The sequence below is a fragment of the Tachysurus vachellii genome, chromosome 5 (assembly GCF_030014155.1).
Source record: "Tachysurus vachellii isolate PV-2020 chromosome 5, HZAU_Pvac_v1, whole genome shotgun sequence".
Taxonomy (NCBI): Eukaryota; Metazoa; Chordata; class Actinopteri; order Siluriformes; family Bagridae; genus Tachysurus; species Tachysurus vachellii.
Genome location: NC_083464.1, coordinates 30,602,698 through 30,623,547, shown reverse-complemented (window position 1 = coordinate 30,623,547; position 20,850 = coordinate 30,602,698). Strand labels below are relative to the sequence as shown.

General features: G+C 42.7%; 2 protein-coding genes across 3 annotated transcripts; one reads left to right on the top strand and one right to left on the bottom strand.

Moving 5' to 3' along the window:
- Window positions 1-76: 76 nt before the first annotated feature.
- Window positions 77-8,102, bottom strand: cnot3a (CCR4-NOT transcription complex, subunit 3a). 2 transcript variants are annotated; one of them, XM_060871098.1, is made up of 19 exons: window positions 7,954-8,102; window positions 7,197-7,257; window positions 7,019-7,086; window positions 6,592-6,666; window positions 6,028-6,117; window positions 5,788-5,916; window positions 5,490-5,585; window positions 5,076-5,180; window positions 4,846-4,960; window positions 4,633-4,739; window positions 4,372-4,428; window positions 3,449-4,247; window positions 3,091-3,205; window positions 2,824-2,965; window positions 2,644-2,743; window positions 2,327-2,525; window positions 2,092-2,224; window positions 1,823-1,948; window positions 77-1,656 (listed from the first exon to the last, which is right to left on the bottom strand). In XM_060871098.1, exons 2-19 carry the CDS (start codon window positions 7,219-7,221, stop codon window positions 1,558-1,560), a joined length of 2,580 nt encoding a protein of 859 aa, XP_060727081.1. In that variant the 5' UTR covers window positions 7,222-7,257; window positions 7,954-8,102; the 3' UTR covers window positions 77-1,557. The 2 variants fall into 2 exon arrangements, with proteins under 2 accessions (XP_060727081.1, XP_060727082.1); XM_060871099.1 differs by lacking the exon at window positions 6,028-6,117.
- A 1,015-nt stretch (window positions 8,103-9,117) lies between these two features.
- sphk2 (sphingosine kinase 2) lies at window positions 9,118-19,950 on the top strand. The gene is made up of 7 exons (XM_060871094.1): window positions 9,118-9,255; window positions 11,242-12,923; window positions 13,028-13,177; window positions 13,647-13,741; window positions 13,864-13,979; window positions 14,815-16,618; window positions 16,722-19,950. The coding sequence occupies exons 2-7, from the start codon at window positions 12,446-12,448 to the stop codon at window positions 16,782-16,784; spliced, it is 2,706 nt and encodes a 901-aa protein (XP_060727077.1). The 5' UTR covers window positions 9,118-9,255; window positions 11,242-12,445; the 3' UTR covers window positions 16,785-19,950.
- The last annotated feature ends 900 nt before the right edge of the window (window positions 19,951-20,850 follow it).

The window sequence follows — 20,850 nt, the reverse complement described above, 5'->3', positions numbered from 1 at the left end:
CCCCACCTCCCTTAAAATTGCTTTAAGATCTACATTTAATACTTTTACATTAAGGACAGAAAGCAGGACACGTCTGGTTCATAAAAGTATTTTATTGAAATTGTACACTTCTTTTTTTTTTTTTTTTTCTTTTTTTTTTTCAGCCCCACTAAAGGCCATGAAATTAATTTATACACCAGTTTATTTTAGGAGAAAATTTCACAAATCAGCTGCACTTTCAGTCCATTTGCTGGAAAAGGAAAAAAAACAAAAAAAAAAACATCTGGACGTAGTCATTTTAGCCTTCGTTTTTTTGTTTGTTTGTTTGTTTGTTTATTTCCCCTTCTAAAATAAGAAAGGAAAAGTGAAATCGGTATATTTTATATCCTAAAAGTGAGCGATAACTAGAAACGGGGATTAGTTTAATGACCCAATCTGAAAATACGTTAAAGACGTCTGGAGCTAGGAAAAAAAAAAAAAGTCACGACATGGATAAAGCTCTGAACGTTACGGATCTTCTGAATACTTTGTTTTATAAGAGAATTCTTCTAACTCATGTCATTGTTAAACAGACACCAGATTCACGTACGTGTGAAGCCTCCTGCACACTCGAGATAAAGATGCTACAAAAACAAAAAAACAACCGACGAGGACGGCCAGTAATAATAATAATAATCATCGTAACGCCGTTTAGGTGACTCAGGCCGAGAAGAGTTCAATTGCATAGCAATTTAATGTGTCCGCTCGTTTTCCATCTTGCCCTTTGTCTATCCTGAACGTGTCTGAGCATCTTTTTTTTTTTTTTTTTTTTAAATTATGACTCCTGCAGCTTGAAGAAATGATATGTTAAATATTAGAAAGCATCTCTGTGTATTTGTGCTAGAATGGTATCTGAGATTAAACCCTGTGAAGTCGCTCTGCACCTTGACGGCGTCGATCTTAACGATGAAGTCGATAATACGTGCGATGAACGATGCGTCGAGGAAACGTTCAGCTTTTTAAAACGCCCTCGAAAAACGATTTGGGGGTCACGTAAAGCCACCGGCAGGTTTCTAGGACCTGAGAACAAACCGGAGAACCAGGAGGAGAACGGTACAGACGTGTGGGGACACCCCACCCCACCCCACCCCACCCCCGGGTTTATTTATGGGTTTTATTCGAAGCCTGAACGCGTCTCGTGGTTTCTCGCCCTTTTAGAGATCCTCGAGTGAGAATTTATCCGTCGACTTGGTGCTGAATGACATCACAGAAGGTTCTAATCCTCATTTCATCAAGCACAGACAGACAGTAATGCTTTTCATTTCGGTCGGGGGGGGGGGGGGGATTAAACATCTGGATTTTCTGCTTATTTAGATGATAAAAGAAGGGGCCTTGAATTGAAAGATTTTTTGCGTGTGTAAACAGGCACTCGACCACCTCTCCCTCTCTCACTCGCTCTGATGAAGCCCTACTTTACACTCCTCCCTCCATGGACTGCACTCCTCTCCTGGAATGTCAACAGCTGCAGTCGTCATAGCCACCTCTCTCTCTCGCACTCGTTCGTTCGTTCGTTTATTCTCTGTGCGCTGGGTCTGTATGTCACTGCAGGTCTCTGTCCTCCAGGTATCTGTATTCGAATGTGAAGCCTTCCTTCTTTCTCTGGCCCCATTTCTCATAGTCAAAGTAAATGTAGGTTCCCTACAAGGAGAAAGGAAAAAAAACACGGACAGTTTTATCAGTCGGTCACGTCTAAACAAAATGCTGCCGTATTTTCCAGTAACATCTCTGCTGTACGTTATTTACGTCTATGTAAAAAAGGGGTTTCCTTGTGATTTTTTCGGTTAAAATAAAACGAACACTGAACCTGTTCGAACTCGTCGGTGATGGTCTTGGGTTCCTCGTGCCTCTGGAACCACATCATGTATTTAGTGTGGAATCTCCAAGACTGCTTCTTCAGGGCTTTAGCTGACAGATACTGAGCCTTCGTACCCTGACCGACGCAGACGGGGACATACAGGATGGTCAGAAGCATAACTCAGGTGTCTTTGTATTCTCTAACCTTTAAGCGCACACACTTACACACACACACACACACACACTTGCACTTGCACTTACACATACACACACACTCACCTCCATGTAGTAGAAGATGAAAAAGAGGGTCTCTGTGGAGAGTCTCTGGTAGAAGTCAATGGAGTCGCAGTGATGGGGAGGAGTGTGATGATGGAAGGGCAAAAGAGGGCACGGAGTCCTCATCACGTATTGCCTGCACAAACACACACGGGCATGAACACGTGTGTAAGCTGGTGCTTCTACTGTATTTCTATGTAAACCTTCTAGTGCTGTTTTTAATGTTTGTTATGAATACCTGATCCTTTCCGAGTCTGACGGAAGAGGCATGTGGCCCCAGGCTGATTCCTGCATGATCTGCTGATACAGTTGCTCTTTAGTGAGGGGGCAGGGGCCTAGAGGACACGCCCCCAGCGTAGGTGGAAGATTCACCTCTGTTACGGCCGGCTGAGGGGGAACCGGGGGGCCGGGAGCGGCCGAGGACCCAGAAAACAGATCTGTAACAGAAACACGCCGTGTGTCTTAGCTGCGCTGAAGACTTGATGCGGCTTCGTAATTTAGTGCCAAATAAATACGGCTGATAAACCAGATTTAAAAACAAAATAAACAACGAACCTCGTTCTGTCAGATGAAGAGGTGGGATTTCTCCGTCCAGTCCTGATCCTAGAGCTGCTCGCTCAGCCATCGCCTTCAGAGAGCTCAGAGGCTCAGGAGTCTGTACACACACACACACACACACACACGTTTGCATGGTATCATCAGCTTCTTGGATTATTTGGAAGCAATAAAACAAACCTTTATTGGCTCTGCACTAGGTGTGTACGAGTGCGGGCCGTTCAGTAAACTCCCACCGCCGGCGGTGCTGTCTGAAAACGACGGAGACTGAGAGGATGGAGGCAGAGTGATGGAGCTCAGCAGGGTCGGCCCGTTGTCCAGACTAGGTGAGAGAGAGAGAGAGAGGGATGAGGTGAGAGTGAGGAGCAGAAACTTAGAGAGCTGTTGACAGAAAAATTTTGCCTCATTCTGAAGTGTTCTCAGTGTTTTTTTTTTTTCCCCCCTTACGTTTGATTTGCTGAGGAGTTGGTGGACGAGGGCTGGCTGCTCTGTGATAGGCTGGCGCTGCTGAGGGAGGAGTCTGAGCTGCTGTCGGCCACCACGGCGCTGTACGCTAGAGAGTCTTAAAATCAAGCGTTACTTAGACTTAACAGCCACGTCACTACTACACTGCAATAGATTTTCTGCTGAGGTGGGTGGGGCTACATTGAGAACACGTGTTGCCAGGTAACACAGTGCAAAGTTATTTGCAGAATTATTCTTTTAAAATACGTTTATTTTGTACACAATGAAAGGTTCATCTGACTGTGACTCGCTAATCTCTTATGTATCTCCACCCACTTATGTACCACTGGGATTTACTCACTTGTTCCTCCGTTTTGTTTCACTACACTGGGTGGTCGAGCAGGTGCCACGTTACCCAGGATGCCCCCTGATGAAGCTGCACTGCCCCCGTTTCCAGGGCCCATGCTGGCTCCGCCCCCTGGCACCGTTCCGACCGGGCTAATGGGTAACTGTGCTGCTCCCTGGTGGGTTGACTGCGCTGGTCCGAGCCCTAATATCCCCCCGCTGGAACCCATCTGCACCGGTCCGTTAGCGGTGGGCGTAGAATTAGTGTTAGCATTCGCTCCGGTCAAAGCTGAAACAGTGCTGTTGTTATTTCCCGTGGGTCCACTCAGGCTGCTGCCAGCTGCTGCCTGGGCATACGGAGTGGGCATCGAGCTCGAAATAATGGCAGCCATATTGCTGGGCATCATGCCAGGCATACTGCTGCTCGTCACAGCTGTGCTTGCTTTGCTCACGTTAAGCCCTGCTGATGTCAACAGTTGAGAGTTAGACGTAGGGAGGGCCAACGGGGTGGTGGATGAGGGCAAATTAGGGTGGCTTGGTGGGCTGGATGTGCTGCTGGACGTCACGGAGGAGGAAGAAGACGACGACGACGACGACGAGGAGGAGGACGACGACGACGATAGCTTGCCATGCGGATGCTGCTGAACTGCGCTGCTAAAAGTGCCCAGGAGAGTGTTGCCCCCGGAAACCGACGCGGTTCCCCCAACGACAGCTGCCATGGAAACGAGGGATGAGGTGGAAGAGGAGGAAAAGCCTGAGGAGGAGGAGGAAGAGGAGGAGAAAGAAGACAGGGGATTGCTGCTCTTCACCGGTGACTGAGAAGAGAGAAAAGAAGAAAGAATTCAGATTAATTTAAAAAAATAAAAAATTAAATGTTAATAATTCATATTCTGCTGTGTTCTGAAAGGTGGTGGTGGCAAAGCAGTCCCCAGTCCCCACCTGGCTCACTTCACTGTCAGTAGATCTGCCTCGTTTCTTCTCCTCTTCAGGGATCTCCTGAATAAAGAGGCACAGTTCAGTAACAACTCGTACATTTCTACAAAGCTCGGCTCCACTTCTTCCTGTTCTAGAGGAGCACTTAAGACAAGACGACTGCTATCCTGTTAGCTGCTCTGAGCTGCTTTTAGCGCTAAGGCGCTTTGGGACCTACGACAACATTTGTAGCTTGTGAATAAGTGAAAGACAGGAAAGGGATATTACGGTGGTAGCCGTGGCTGGAGAAGGAGGGATGGGAGAGGACGACGTCGTGGAGGTGGGAGTGCTCATCTCTTCTTCGTTGTGTCCCTGCGGAGACGTAGCCAGCATCGCTATAAAGACAGAGAGACGAAGAGAGACAGAGTGGTAGTGGAGTTGTTGAAATAATCCCAACACTATTCCAGTAATATCTACAGCTGAACGAACGCGGACTCTTACGGATCTCTTCGAGGTCGAGGTCGTCGTACAGAAACTCGTTCTCCTTAAAGTCGGGATCCTGCGAGGAGTCGATGTAGTAGTCCACGTCGTCCTTTATCTTATGGATCGCGTCCACCTGTGCGGAAGGAAGGGACGTGAGATGGTTGTGTTTTTGGAAAGAATCGGTCGCTTGAATCGTTCTCGTGATCTTTCGACCTGCTGAATAGTTGTGATTCGTTGAAACGTCTCACCTGCACCGAGTCGTTGTCCAACATCCTTAAAATGGTCTCCAGCATTCGGATGTGATACCGGTGTCTCTCAATTAGCTTCTTCAGCTCCTCGATACGATCCTGCTTCTGAACACACACACTTAATCAAATCTTCTTTACTTGTCTGTAGTTAAACAGGCCGGACTTTATTATTATTCTTAGTGATAATTATTGTTACTGCATCCTTGACTTATATGATACGGTCTTCAGGAATTAGCCTCGTGTGGTGTGTCACTGACTCTACAAATTAGCGCTGTGTCTCATATCACATACAGGAACCTTCTAAAGGTTCATGACCACAGTCAAAACTACGCAGGGACGTTTTCGATAGAGTCGAGTTCGACTTAAAGACCAGGGATGTTTCTGCTCTGAAGCGACACAGGAAGAGAGACTGACCTCCTTGTCTCCTTTTTTCTTCCTCGTCTGAACGGACAGAGACTCCACCTCGCTCTCAAACTGATCCACCTGCATGTTCAGAGTGTCTATAGTGTTCTACACGGAAAGAAGAAAACAGCTGGAATAAACAGTGGGCTGTGTTCCAAACAGAATACACTGCATCGACTCATGTTTGAAAGCACTAACTGAGAGCAAACCACAAAGGCTTGCAGTGGACACGATGTACTAACTCTGATGTTCACTCTGTAAACGCTGCAAGTCTCTTCAGTTTAATGTGAGATTCCTGGTGGTACTTTACCGTGAGCCACTGTTCTGTTTCCTCCTTCTCCTTCTGCGCTGGATCCACTTTCTGAGCCAAACCCAGGCCTTCTTTAGAGTACGCCTTCGTCTTTGTCTCCCGCTCCACCACTTTAAAGCGCTCCATTTGCTACGGAAACACAACAATGGCTTGATTACTTACTGTCTGCTGATCGCCGTAAAGTTTTAGTTTTAGAAAAAAACGTTATCGCAATAATTTCACTAAATAATCGTTTCTGACCGTCTCGATGAGTTTGCGGTTCTCCACTAGCTGCCGTTTGTCTTTGATCTCATTGGACGCAACCCATGATTTGATCTGGTCTCGGAGTCTCTGTGAGGGAGATGTTCAGGGACGATATGAGCCCTATGCACGCTGGCTCAGTCTTAAATCACATACTCAAGTAGTTCACTAACCACTTTTAAGTCCTTTGCTCACACTGGGGGAAACTCTGAGCACCAATAACCAAATGTTAATGTAGCAACAAGGTAGACTGCTGAGTACAGCAGAAGAAGAAACTGACATGTCAGAGGCTGCGAATGAAGGAAGGATGAAAGTGAGGGTGCAAGGGATTAAAAAGGAATGAAGAGGAGAGGATGTATGAGGAAGAACGAAAAGTGAACGGTGGAAGGAAATGCGAAAGAAGACAGATGTAACAGGTTCAGGATAAAAGAAAGAAAAAAAAAGGGCTGATGGATGGATGGATAGATAGATAAGATAAAGAGAGAGATAAATAAAGGGATAGGGAGATGAATGGATGATCAGATATAGATGAAATAAGGATGGAGCATCAGATCAGATTCTCACCTGGAGCTTTTTAATCTCCTTCTTGAGGTCAGCTTCGTATTTCTCCTTCTGATTGGCGTTGGCTGCATTGTGAAGCTGTTTAACAGAGAACACACACTCTTCATTCACCAACACCATGAACAGAGAACAGCAGCACGTCACATGCGTTATCACCTTATCGCTCTTTCTTTACTGCATTTCTAACACGCTATCTATCAGCCGGTTTAGCGGTCATCATACCGAGCTCGTCGTTCTCTCAGAAAAACACACAAACGCTGTCACATTTCCCCAATATGAGAGCGGCGGTTTGCCTTGGGAATCGGACAGAGCTTATCTCCGGAGGTGTGTTGGTGTTATACAGCATCTATAACAGTCTAATACCGATACAACACACTCAGACGCGTATAAGGACGTAATAACACGTATATTATAATGAATCAGCTTTCACCTTTTGCCAAATGTCCTCAAACTGCTCCACCCCCTCTGCGACTTTTTTTAAACACCGGTCTATTTCACCTGTTTGGAATAGACAGAAAGCACATTTGTGACAGGAAGGAGGCAAAAATAAATGGATAAACACTACCTGAGTGACCTGTAACATGCTTTTTTTTTTTTTTTTTTTATACCTTGGAGTTTTCTCTTATCGGCCATGGCTTGGCTATGATACTGTCTTCATACCTTCTCTTCCTGACAGAAAAATAAAATACAATATAAATATTTCTTTTATTTGAAAGCACATATATGTACTAATACGTTCGACTTCATAGCAGTAGTAATAGTAATATTAATAATAATAAGATCTGAAATAGTAATGAAAAGCGACAGGAATCAGTTAGTAAACACTGGGGTCTCGTGCACTTGTTTTTATTTATATTTACTTCCTCAGCGCAGATAAACAAAATCGGTTTGCAGCTAGCTAGCTAAATAAACAAAGGGTAAGTTAACCAGCTGGCCTTTATTTATTTATTTATTTATGCATTGCACAACGGACAGCATTCGGACAGCTGCTTAGCAAAAAAAAAAAACCCGACAGAACACGCGTTTTATTCTAGATTGTCAGGTTTAGCGCTTAGCCTCGGGTTCGCTAGCACATTTAACGCAGCGACGTTAGCTCGTTAGCATGTTTAGCTTCGCGCAGGCGTTGTGATCGTGCACCACTACGATGGTATAAACATCACGGATAAACACCAAAGTAATGAATTAACTGATGGAATTAATCTAGAGACGCCATTTTGATGCTGTTACCTCTAAGCTAAGAATGCTAAGCTAACGTCATCCAGGCTGTCTAGTTTAGCTAATGCTAAAGCTAACGGCTAAAGCTAACGGCTAAATTAGCAAGCCTGCAGAACAGCACATTAACATCACGCTCGTTTTGTCCGGTACCTTTTTCCCAAATACGTATATTCGATTCTAGGTCTTTCAGCTCCGTCAAAAAATTATTCGATTAAATTATTTTCAAATATTTCTGGATGTTTTTTTTTCCTTCTCCTTCTCGTCACTCAGTATAGGAGCTACATTAAAGATGGACGTAAAAGCCCCGCCTCCGTCGTCCTAGGTTCCGCCTACAATCCATTTCCAGCCTTGCGATTGGATGAAACGTTCACCCTTTTCGTTTGGCGCGTTTATTCCGCCCATGCTTTATTTCTTCCTTTTATGATTGGATAGAATTCGCTGTCATTCAAAGTGAAGTGCTTTTTTTTTACTCTGGTTGGTTGTGAGTCTGGGTCGAAGGTTATGTTTACGGAAATAGTCTCCGGTTCGACGTGTGTGATTTTTGTTGAATTAAGAATTTACAAGTAATAAATAACGTGTAGTGGATAATATGTTAGTTATTAGTATACAAACAAATACGTAACATGATGTCGCCCTGGATCATGTGCGAAATGCAGTAAATAAAATGACACTCGGAAATAAAGAAGTACATTTTTATTACAAAAGACTCAAATGATCGCATTTACTTAATAGTTTATGAATCCAAACCAATCTGAATAGATATTATTATAAAATTACATTACATTCACATACTTATAGCTAAAATAGACCCATCTTTTTATAGTGTGGAAGAAAATTCTCTTTCTTTCCCTCTTTCTTTTTTCTTTCTTTCTTTCCTTCTTTCTTTCTCTCTTTTCTCTTTCTTTTTTCTTTCTTTCTCTCTTTCTTTTTTCTTTCTTTCTTTCCTTCTTTCTTTCTCTCTTTTCTCTTTCTTTTTTCTTTCTTTCTTTCTTTCTCTCTCTCTCTCTCTCTCTCTCTCTCTCTCTCTCTCTCTCTCTGTGTGCACATAGTACCTTTACAAAGTGAAGCACGTTCTGTGATAATGTAATTATGCCACCGATTCAGATTCGAGTTGACGATGATGATATACACGACACATCCATACATTTATTCGTTTATGATCAATCGTATGTCACTGACGGCTCTAAGAATATTCCTTTTGTTGATCTATAGGTTTCGATTGGCTCGTAGCTCTGTCAGTCAACACGTGAAACCCCGCCCCCCGTGTTGGCGGACACTTCCGGAACTCCGGCAGCCGAGAGCTGCTCAGTGACACTCAGTCACTCACTCAGTCCGCCAGAAAACCATTAGCAGGCAAGTAGTTTGCTTATTTATTACCGTTAGAATTAGTTTTTTTGTCTCCCTAAAGCCTTAGTCGTTGTATCCTGGATGTTTAATGTCAACGAGGAAGAGGTGAGTTTTGTTAAAGGAACAATAAACACTACTAGTGATGACAATTCGGCCACTAGTTTGTTGTTGTTGGCCTAAACAGCACAAGAGCTCACAGGCCGGTGTGTAAACTCACTATATTTATCACATTTATAATCCTTCTACATGTCACTGCACAAACGTCTTGTGTTTACACACTTGGTTTGTGTTTAAGCTGCTGTGTTGACGCCAGCTAGCTGTTGTAGCTCCTTTTTTACTAAAGTCTATATGTTAGTAAACTTACTGTGATTGATTTAGTCATGAAGCTGCTGATAAACTCTTTGTTTCTCTTTGTTTCTCTTTGTTTCTCTTTGTTTCTCTTTGGATAGACAGTAAAATGTTTAAACAGTATGATGATGTTAATAATAATAACAACAACAACAACCACCTGTGAAGTCCAAGCTTTTGGATTTATATTTTAATTAGAAATGATATTATATGATATTATATCTCATTCTACGTTTCTATAATCGTCGGTGTGCCAAAAGTCATTGCTGTCCTTATCTGTTCCATTTATCGATATCAGTCTTTTTTTTTTTTTTTTTTTTTTTTTTTTTTTTTATGGTTCTTTTTGTGATGACTATCTAAAAAAATCTAACTCCAGGGCCAACGTCTAATCCAAAGTACTAAAGGGAAAAGCGTGCGTCTAATAAAAGCGTCACCTGACCACGCGTTAACGTTTCATCAATAGAACGGTCACGTTTAGTCTTTCCACATGGAGTGAGATCCAGTTTGAAAGGTTTCCATGACACCTCTTATGTCGTATGTAGCATTGTTTTCATCTTGTTAGTACATCTGTAAGAGAAAGTGAGGAAGAACGTGTCCTTTGTGGGAGCTTGGAGAAAGTCAGGGTCGTGTCCTAAACCCTCCACCCTGTATTACAATGAGATGAAGTGTAACAACACACGCACACACACACACACACACATAATCTCTCTCTCTTTCTCTCTCTCTCTATCTCTCTCTCTCTCTCTCTCTCTCTCTCTCTCTCTTTATCTAATCTGGAGATCTGCCAGTGATTAATACGATTCATACTAAACAGTTAGGTGAGAAATCAAACGAGGCCACAGAAGGGGTATATTTAATTAAAAAAAAAAAATTCCCCCACAATAAACTCGTTTTAAGTTTTTATGCCTTTATGGCTGGAATCTAATTTGTACCGTGTCCTCGGCGTATTTTTTTTGCGCCGGACCCGCTTTTCAAATCCTGGTGTACGTCCCTGACTTTGAGCCTCTCTTATAGAAAACAGCTTCTGACTCATTGTGTAGATGAATCAGAGGTGTTGGATGTGTGTGTATAAAATCAGAGATTCGCTCATGAATATTCAGACGAATGCAAATAGTTAACTGGCGCATGCACAACCCTCTCGGACCTGCGTCAATTGTTAGTCAGAGTCTCATGTGTGTCACTTTTCACCCAACTCGCACTTCTGCTTACAGTCCTGTAGAACCGTGAACTTTGTATTTAGACCGCAGCCTTACCACAAACACGCACACCCTCTCTCTCTGTAGAAATATTGTGTTCACAGTCATATCACCGATTCAGCACTTTTATACGTTTTTTTTCCTCGTCTACTGACTGATAAATGTGTAGGTCAAAGGTCAATAGCCATCGCATCAATACGTATCGGGCCACGGGGGAACGCACAAGTGATCGGATTGTTGTAATTCTGCAAAGTGGCATCCTTTTATTTTGAGAGGTTGTTGGATCCAGGCTTTCTTGACTAGTTCAGGGAACAAAGAACGTGGGCCTTGTTAATGCATCAGGGTGAGCGGAGAAAAGCCAGATTGCTTTGTGCTGGCAGAAAGGCTACAGTAACTCGAACAGCCACTCTGTTCAAACACGTAAACTTGTAATATCATATAATATCAAACACGGAGCTTGGGCAGGAACAGGAGTCAGTACAGTGCTCTAGATATACATAAATACACTGTACACTATAAAGTGATGTTCCTCTGTGTTTGTTTGCAGGGAATTTTCAGACGTCAGACAGATACAAAGCCTGACGATGTAACTCAGTGACATCACTAACCCCGGCTTTCCTCTGGCTCTGCACTGCTCCGAGTGTGTTCACACGTTAACGGAAAAAAAGATGGACGTCAGATGGGCGTCGCGGCCGTATTCGGCGGCGTGATGCGGGATCTCCAAACAGGAAGTGACATCGTTGTCAGATAAGACGAGCAAATCTTCCAGCGTTTCCGTCCCGTCCGACTACATCTGTGTACATTTCGTGAATTATTTTCGCTGCCTTATTATTATTACAAGTCGTGAACAGTGAGAATCAAATGCCTCCGTACCTCATGATCTCAGCACTCATTTTCTCCAACACTAACAAGCCTTTTTTATATTTTTAATCAGCTGTATAATCCAACAATGAGAATTTTTTATTTATAATGCCAGACTTTTATTTATTAGTGTTTTCTCTGTCATTAGCCATTTTTTTTGTTCTTGTACACTGAGCACTAGAAGCTTGGAGGACGTAATAGGTGTCAGCATTCTTTCTTCAGGCAATAAGGAAGTGCAATCAGGGATCAATCTACCTGCTGACGTGAAGTTTTTTAATCTAGGCACCAAAAAAAAAAAAAAAAACACCCATTGACTATAACTGCTGTCTGGGAATGTTAATCTGTCCAAATGCTTTGTATCTGAAACTCTAATGAGGAACACGTTCATGTGACTCGCTCAAGATTTGTAACAACCTAGCCACAGGCACTGACTCCTTTATTTATCCACTGCTCCAAAGCACACTTTGTCTGTACCGTCCAGACGTCTGACATTTAAACACCTGCTGAATCCCTGGAAGAGCTTGAAAACCAAAGTGGATTCTTAGATCACGCTTGTAAAACGCACTATTTACAAAACGCTGTTTTCGACGCATAAGTCTATGGCCAGAAACGTCAATATATGAAGGCGGGTTCAGAGAACGAAATGAAAAACAAACAAATGAAGAAAGAAAACACTTCCAAGTTCCCGTATCACAAGCTGAGCTCCTGAAAGAAAAAGTTGGAAGAATTTTTTTTTTCTTTTCGGCTTGAAAACAGTAACGGTTTATAAACTCCATATTCGCTCGCATCAGCCAATCAGTTTAAGCGCTAAAGAAACTGTGTTTTCTCGAGATGGATTGCGCATCTTGCATGAGGAAGTGATATTCGCCGAGAGAGAGACGGCTGTCAGAATGCGCTCTCCGAGTCCTCACAGTCCGTCCCCGAACTCTTTCTCCACCCAGGATGCTTTGCTGCACGGGCAGTTCACTGACTGGAGCTTGGGTGGGAGCTCAGGGGGGAGCAGCAGCAGCGCTGACAGCGGCCCGAACAGCCCTGCAGGAAGCGTATCATTACCCTCCAGCCCTTCATCGTGCACTTACGTCCTCACTCTAACCCACACTCATATTCACGTGCAAAGGATTTGTCCCCGACCAGGGAAGGGAGCCCAAGTCGTGCTGCCTCTCTCTGAACTGGTGGGGTGTAACTGCAACCGGGCGCCTGCCCCACCACTGTTGGTCCTCTATTGGTACCCGATGGGAAGGCGGCGCAGGGGCGTGGCTAAACGCAGGCAAGTGCGTGCTTACCTGGCCGAGAGCAGAGCGGAGGCAGAGAAATGGAACACAGCCGTGCAGTGCCTGCTGAGAGGGATCGACATCGGCGTCTACACAGGTGTGTGTGTGTGTGTGTGTTTAAATTACAAAATCCATACCATATGTTACTGGCCTTCATCTAGCATACTCAGTAATTATGCTCAATTTTTACACCTTTGCTAGAATTCAACAAAAGCTTGTTGCCCCGCCCACGTCGCTTGCTTCTATTGGTCAATCCATACAGCGGGCGGGGTTTAGCAATGCAGTGGTGTCAGACACACATTTTACCGATGGTCAGTGAAGCCAACATCAGCTACAACCTCATACAGACAGGTACACCTGTGTGTGTGTGTGTGTGTGTGTGTGTGCACATTAAATATTTACATGATTATCATCTGTTTACATTGCATGTGAGTGTAAATATGTGCAGCCTTTTAAATGAGAGCGCTTTAATTTCGTTGTGCAGCTGTACAATCACTTTGTATTCTGTTCTTTCCGATTACTCGTTTGCATGTAATTGTTTTATGTAAGTATAGAATTTCTATTTAAAGAAATGTTTGTGAGATCTGTTGTTATTCATTTATTATTTTTTTTATCTTTAAAAATTGGAAAATGTTTATTTTTATAGTTGTTTAATCTAAAGAATTAGAATATTTTAATTACAATTTTTTCATTTTTTTATTTGCTTATGGTAAAAAAACTACATTATAATTCCATCTCCATAATTTTTTTTATTACTGTAGCATTATTACATTAGTCATAATGTTATTTCTGTGTTTTTATTTGATGCTTGTTCTGTCAGAACGGCAGAATCATGCCCGGGAGCTGATCAGAGAGATTTCTCTGCATGAGTGGGACGGCATTGTCATCGTATCTGGAGATGGACTGCTTCACGAGGTCCTGTTCACTTCAGTCTTTACAAATGTGATTAATTTACAGGATAACAGATCTACGCGTGTTAATGGTTATTAAATGAAACCTGTGACATCACAGTTGTCGTTGTGATTTGCTCTGTGCAGGTGATTAATGGCCTCATGGACAGGCCAGACTGGGAACAAGCAATTAAAACTCCAGTGGGAATTTTACCGTGTGGCTCTGGCAATGCACTAGCTGGCTCCATTAACCACTATGCAGGGTAAAAACTTAACCTGGCCGTACCTATATCTCTATTAACATACCTGGCCATACCTCTACCTGTAGTAACTTACCTAGCCATACCTCTATCTGTAGTAACTTACCTGGCCATACCTATATCTGTAGTAACTTACCTAGCCATACCTATATCTGTAGTAACTTACCTAGCCATACCTCTATCTGTAGTAACTTACCTGGCCATACCTATATCTGTAGTAACTTACCTAGCCATACCTATATCTGTAGTAACTTACCTAGCCATAGCTCTATCTGTAGTAACTTACCTAGCCATACCTATATCTGTAGTAACTTACCTAGCCATAGCTCTATCTGTAGTAACTTACCTAGCCATACCTCTATCTGTAGTAACTTACCTAGCCATACCTATATCTGTAGTAACTTACCTAGCCATAGCTCTATCTGTAGTAACTTACCTAGCCATACCTCTACCTATATTAAACTTACCTGGTCTTTACCTCTAGTAATTCAGCTGACCTTGTCTATACTGTTGGTACCCAATCTATATGTAACTTTAAATGCACCTGTAGTAACATACCTGTACTAACCCTAACCCTAACCTTTAGTATCTCACCCTGTACTTGGAAACTCATCTGACAGTAACAAATCCCTTTATGTGGCTTCACTTGTATGGTATTTGATATCCGCTTACTAATTCACCTGGAATTATATTTACCTACACTAACTCGATATTATGTACATATTCCACTCATCTGATATTTCCTCTACTGACTCATCTGATATTTTGTGTTCTTGTTCAAGAACACCTGTTATTACCAGCATTTTTACTGAGTCACCTGATATTACCTCTCTCTCAGATATGACATGTGCCTTCGTGAGCCCCTCCTCATCAACTGCTGCTTCCTGCTTTGCCGAGGTGGAATCCGGCCCATGGACCTGGTGTCCGTGACAACAAGCCCGCCACCTCTGTCTGCTTTATCCGATCAGAATGGACGACCCTCATCACCCAAGAGACTATTTTCCTTCCTGTCTGTAGCCTGGGGCTTTGTTTCAGACGTGGACATTGAGAGTGAGCGTTACAGAGGGCTCGGTTCTGCTCGCTTTACATTGGGCACACTAGTGCGTTTAGCATCTCTGCGCTCCTATAAGGGTCGCTTATCTTATTTGCCCCCCGGAGGGGCAAATTCAACCCCAGATGTGCCCTCCCAGATTCCGCACCGTCCCCTTTCCCGCAGCATCACCGAAGGATTAGAAGGATTCTGTAGAATGCCAATCCATCGCACCTGCTCAGATATGGGCCTCAGTGAACAGAGGAGCCTCCGAAAGGGGGATAGAGAGAGGGAGAGGGAGGAAAGAGACAGAGAGAGGGAGAGGAGAAGAGGGAGAGGAAGAGGGAGAGGGGGAGGAGTGGTGAGGGTAAGCAGTCTTGCTGAGGACAGAGAGAGAGAGATGGAGGCAGAGGAGAGGATGGGGGGAACATCTGGGTCCAACGCAGACTCAAATGGACGACTGGAATCTAACGAGGAGGAGGATGAAGAAGATGACACTGCAAAAAATGTGACAGAAGAGGGTTATGATGTAGATGAAGTAAAAGAGGTGGAGGTGAGGATGGAGGGCGTGTCCGGATCTAGTACAGAGTCAAGTGAAAGACAGGACTCTGAGAGGAATGAGAGAATTTCCACAAATGAAGGAGAGGAGGAGAGATGGAATGGCGTGGATCGAGCAAGGGATTTGAAAGAAGAATATAGTGCAGATGAAGAGGAGGCATATTCTAAACCAGACCAACGAAAGGCACTTCGTAAAAATTCTGCACCATCCAGCCAGATCGCTACAGCCTTCTTTAGCCGGCCAATCGGAGCAGATTCCGAACAAGAAGTAGAAACACCGGCATATGAAAGGGAAGATGAGGACCTCAACGGGACTTTTTTCCACCGTAGTGCATTTCCAGTGGACCCTGCACGAGAACGAGCGCTCACCATTTCCTCACCATTCCGTCGTTCACGGTTTTCCCTTTCTAAACTCAAAACCTCAGTGGACCAGAACCAGAACCAGAAACCAAATGTGTCTAAGCCCCGCCCTCTCTCCCTCCTCCAACAATCCAATTCTAACTCCCTACCACCCAAATTTCCCCCGCTATCGTTGTCCCTTTCAACAACCCCTCCTTCATCACCTTCCAATATGGGCACACATACCTGCCTTCCAGGCTCCACCTCCTCATCTTCCTTCTCCTTTGACCTGGTCCAACCCGGTAGGCTTCTTAGGCCTCGTCCCCCTGTTACCTCCCCTGTGGATCCACCCCCACAAGATGATCTCTTACCTCCCCTTGATCAGCCGCTGCCTACTCGAGATTGGGTGACTGTTGAAGGTGACTTTGTTCTAGTACTTGCTATCTACCAGTCGCATTTGGGTGCTGATTTGTTAGCAGCTCCGCATGCAAAATTTGACGATGGACTTATTCACCTGACTTTTGTGAGGGCCGGGATCTCCCGGGCAACGCTTCTCCGCCTCTTTCTGGCAATGGAAAGAGGCACCCATCTGTCTCTAACATCACCTTACGTAAGCCATGTTTCTGCTCGAGCGTTTCGGCTGCAGCCCCTATCGCCACGGGGGACGCTAACTGTGGATGGAGAACTCGTGCCCTACGGACCCCTGCAGGCACAGGTACAGACTCGTATGATCACTATGTCATCATTCATTCCAAATATACACTATACGGCCAAAAACACGTGGTCACCATGAAGGCATATTCTTTCATTTCTTACAGGTCCATCCGTCCATGGCTCGCGTCATCGTGGGAGACTCAGGAGTGAAGATTACTAGATTCTGACCTGAAAACTGGACTGATTGTTATGCACTCTTTGTACTGCATAATGCTATGCTAATAACACTATGCTGTCCACTTCTGAGAGAGAGAGAGAGAGAGAGAGAGAGAGAGAGGAATAAATATAGCCAGCAGCTTCAATAAAAGCAATAGATTTTAATTACATTTATTTAAAAGGGATTACTGGATCACCAGTCAGTTTAATAAACAGATGACAAATGGACACTAAACTACATGTGGGAATAGTAACTACTGCTAAATATAGGTGATTGAATCTTTTAAAAAGAGAGATGAGCACCCCAGTGTCTAGTTTTCCGTTGGAGTAGACGATAAAGATTTCCTGCCTTATTACAGACAAAGAAAAAGCCTAACCTTTTAGGCACATACCAATCTGCCATCCTGTCTTTTGAAACATGCAAAATTCTCTGGCCTTTTTACACCCCACACCCTGGTTTCCCCATCTGTTTTACCCAATATCAATTGTCCAAGTTCCTCTTATTTTGCACCACCCTTGGTTCTCTTCGCCAGCATGTCCCAATCTGCCAAACCTCTCCACCTTTTTGCCTACTTCTGCAATTTCTCCTCTTCCTCATTGTCTCCTTCAACCAATTTAATGCCAATTCCCGGATTTCCAGAACTCACATTCTTCTTCCCCGATCTTGTTGTATGGATAACACTCTTAAGTCTTGCTCCCAACTGCTTCTAGCATCCCCAATATAGTGTGATCCACCAGTCAGCCAAGCTTTGCCTCCTTCCCCTGTTAACCCACAGAACCTGTTGTCCCTTTTAAACCTTGTCCATTGGTTTTCCTGGCTGCCCAGTTTGGATCCCAAACTACCAAGTGCCTCCTCCTCCTTTTTTGGTATGCCACAGCTCCTGCTTCTGCTAGCTTTGTCTGTCATTCCCTGATGCCTGTTTACTTGCTGCCAATATTTGGACCAGGTCCTAATTTACAAAACCCCTTTTCATACAAAATGCTGCCTTTTACCTTGCAGAACCATTTGGCCCTCTGAAACTCTACCATAGCCACACCAATTTTAGGGATAGTTAACCAATGATTTAAAGTGACTATCTGACCTAACATTTTCAGATCAGAAATGTTCTAGGCGGCAATCTTCCAACTTCTTCATATGATATTTTAATATTGTAACCAATTGCAAGAACTAATTTAGTTAATCTAAATCCAAGCCTTTTAGTAATTAGCTTTAACGAGGACCATAGAGAAATGTGCGTAGTTAATGATGTTTAGGTAGCATATGATCAAGCATACTTCGGGGATTAGGTGAGCGTAGCTCACATTAGGCATGTGCCAATAATCAGTCATACGGAATATCACGATATACACTCACTATCCACTTTATTAGGTACACCTGTCCAACTGCTCGTTAACGCAAATTTCTAATCAGCCAATCACATGGCAGCAACTCAATGCATTTAGGCATGTAGACATGGTCTAGACGATCTGCTGCAGTTCAAACCGAGCGTCAGAATGAGGAAGAAAGGTGATTTAAGTGACTTTGAACGTGGCATGGTTGTTGGTGCCAGAAGGGTCTGAGTATTTCAGAAACTGCTGATCTACTGGGATTTTCACACACAACCATCTCTAGGGTTTACAGAGAATGATCTGAAAAAGAGAAAATATCCAGTGAGCGGTGCCTTGTTGATGCCAGAGGTCAGAGGAGAATGGCCAGACTGGTTCGAGCTGATAGAAAGGCAACAGTAACTCAAATAACCACTCGTTACAACTGAGGTATGCAGAAGAGCATCTCTGAACGCACAACACGTCGACCTTCTCGGTACTAGAAGGTGTACCTAATAAAGTGGATATTGAGTGTATTGTAAAATGCACCTTGTTATTAAGGACACTTGGCTCTTATATTGTGCACTGCATTATAAACTGCATATAACTGAATAGCATTATAAAGAGTGTGGCCTTCTGAAGACCCCTATTTTGGACAAATTTGACAAAAAAGTGTCCTTATTAAAGAAGGCAATCCAATCATTTCAGTCACCAGATGAATAAAACGTCTGAAAATAATTATTGCTTTTAGCAATATTTTTAAACGCTATTTCATGATAATGACGTAATCTGTGATAATCAGCACATCCCTAGTCATTATAGGATACAGCCATTCGATGGCATTTATTCTGATCTAAGTATATTTAATAGTGCATTTGCCTGATTGTTTAAGCAAAAAGCATGCAATGCTGATGTTCATGTGAAGTAATGCAAGTTGCACAATTGCTAAAATTTCATTTCAATTTCATTTTTTTAAACCAAATTTAAACTCTACCCAAGCATTCAAATGTTTTACTTATTTTGAAATGTTTAACTACTCGGTTAATTTATTCATTGTATTAATGTATTTTGCATTTAAAATTTATGCTCGAGAGGTAATGTTGAATTTTCTTTTTCTTTTTTTATTTTTATTTTTTAAAGCAAGAGGGAAATTCTTAAAAAGATTAAAAGTGGAAAAATATATATAGTAATATATAATAATAACACTTTTTTCCCCCAAAAAAATATGAAACAAAAATCGGCAACTTAAATCTTAGAATACATCAAATTGCTTATTACTTTTTCAAATTCTGACAAAATTGACATATTTAATTTGGACAGTATCAAATGTAGAAGTCTAATGAATTCCTACTACATCAATTAAAAGAATATGTGAATGGACACATTATTCCTCTTGTCTCAAATTTTGTCTCTTAGACATTTTTGGTATCTGAATTTTAAGTTTGTGTTGGTGGTACGAGGCCGACGTAGCTAAATAGTAGCTATTGGCTACTTGTTTTAAACAATATTAACAATTGTGTGTGACCTCTGGCAAGATTTATCTGAATAATATCCAATTCTTTTTAAGCTTCAAGTCACAAAGCTAATTACATTTGGGGCAGGAAAAGTGTATATTTCAGGGTTTTTTTTTTTTGTTTTTTTTTTTCCTTTTTTGTTTTTTTTTTGCCGATTGGACTCCTGGAATCTTGGACATGTTCTGAGCACTGGGCTGTGTTTCATTTCGTTTGGTGGACCATTGCTTTAGAGCAGCATAAGACACTTCAGTAGTAATTGAACCGCTGCTTGGTTTCATGATGCCAGTTATGATGTCTTGTTCAATAGATGCTTGTAATAAACTTGTAATTATTACTAATAGTCAATGTTAAATAAAAATATATATACATGATGTACAGTTAATAGTTCTGTATAAAAATGTCTTGTTTATCCTCAAGAGTAAATTTAACTAGGAAATGTGCAGTGGTTCTTGAGTTGCAGCTTTCATTTCAGTGCTTAAGGCGGTGTCGCAAATGCTAGGTTGGTGTCCTGTCAATGAAGAATTGAGAAAATGAGAGAGAGAAATAACTTTAACTTGCGGTGCATTCTGGGTCGCCTGTGAAAAATGTAAAGTAACACTAACATTGTTTCTAGTTAAAATATTTCTTATGTATCTTAGATGATCACACATATAGTGCAGACAGAGCGTTTATGTCAAAATGCTTACACACTGGTGGTTCACAAGAGCCAAAACTCAAATCTTCTCTGTTTACATCTAACAGTGTTGACTCAGGAATGCTGCTGTTTTCCGGACCAGCACCAAATCAAAAGTGGTGGAAGTTTGGAAAAAAAGGTGGAACATATTTTTGCCTTCTGTAGGAATGCAGGGTAATTATCAGCCAGGGGAAGTGACATTAACAAGGCTGTGATTCAGCAGACTTCCTGTAGGATAGCTGGAGCAATGCTACTGGTTATAATGCCCTTTAAGAAGTCGTAAATACGGAAGCCCACGTCTCGGGCTCGCTTCCTGTCCCCCATCCTCTGTCTCATGGCAGCGTAAACTGATGAATATTGTGCAAATGTACCATGGAAGACAATAAGAAATCACTGTAGTAAATAATACGGAGATTTTATGAATGCAATTATGATATATACGTACATATCATTGCACACTATAGATCTATATGGTGGTGTTGCTGTTGGTAATCTCTCACTCACACACGTCGTAAACAGTCCTGTTATTGTTATCTTCGGTTCTCTTCGCCTTTTCCCCTCCCTATCAGCTCTGCTGTGGAGCTT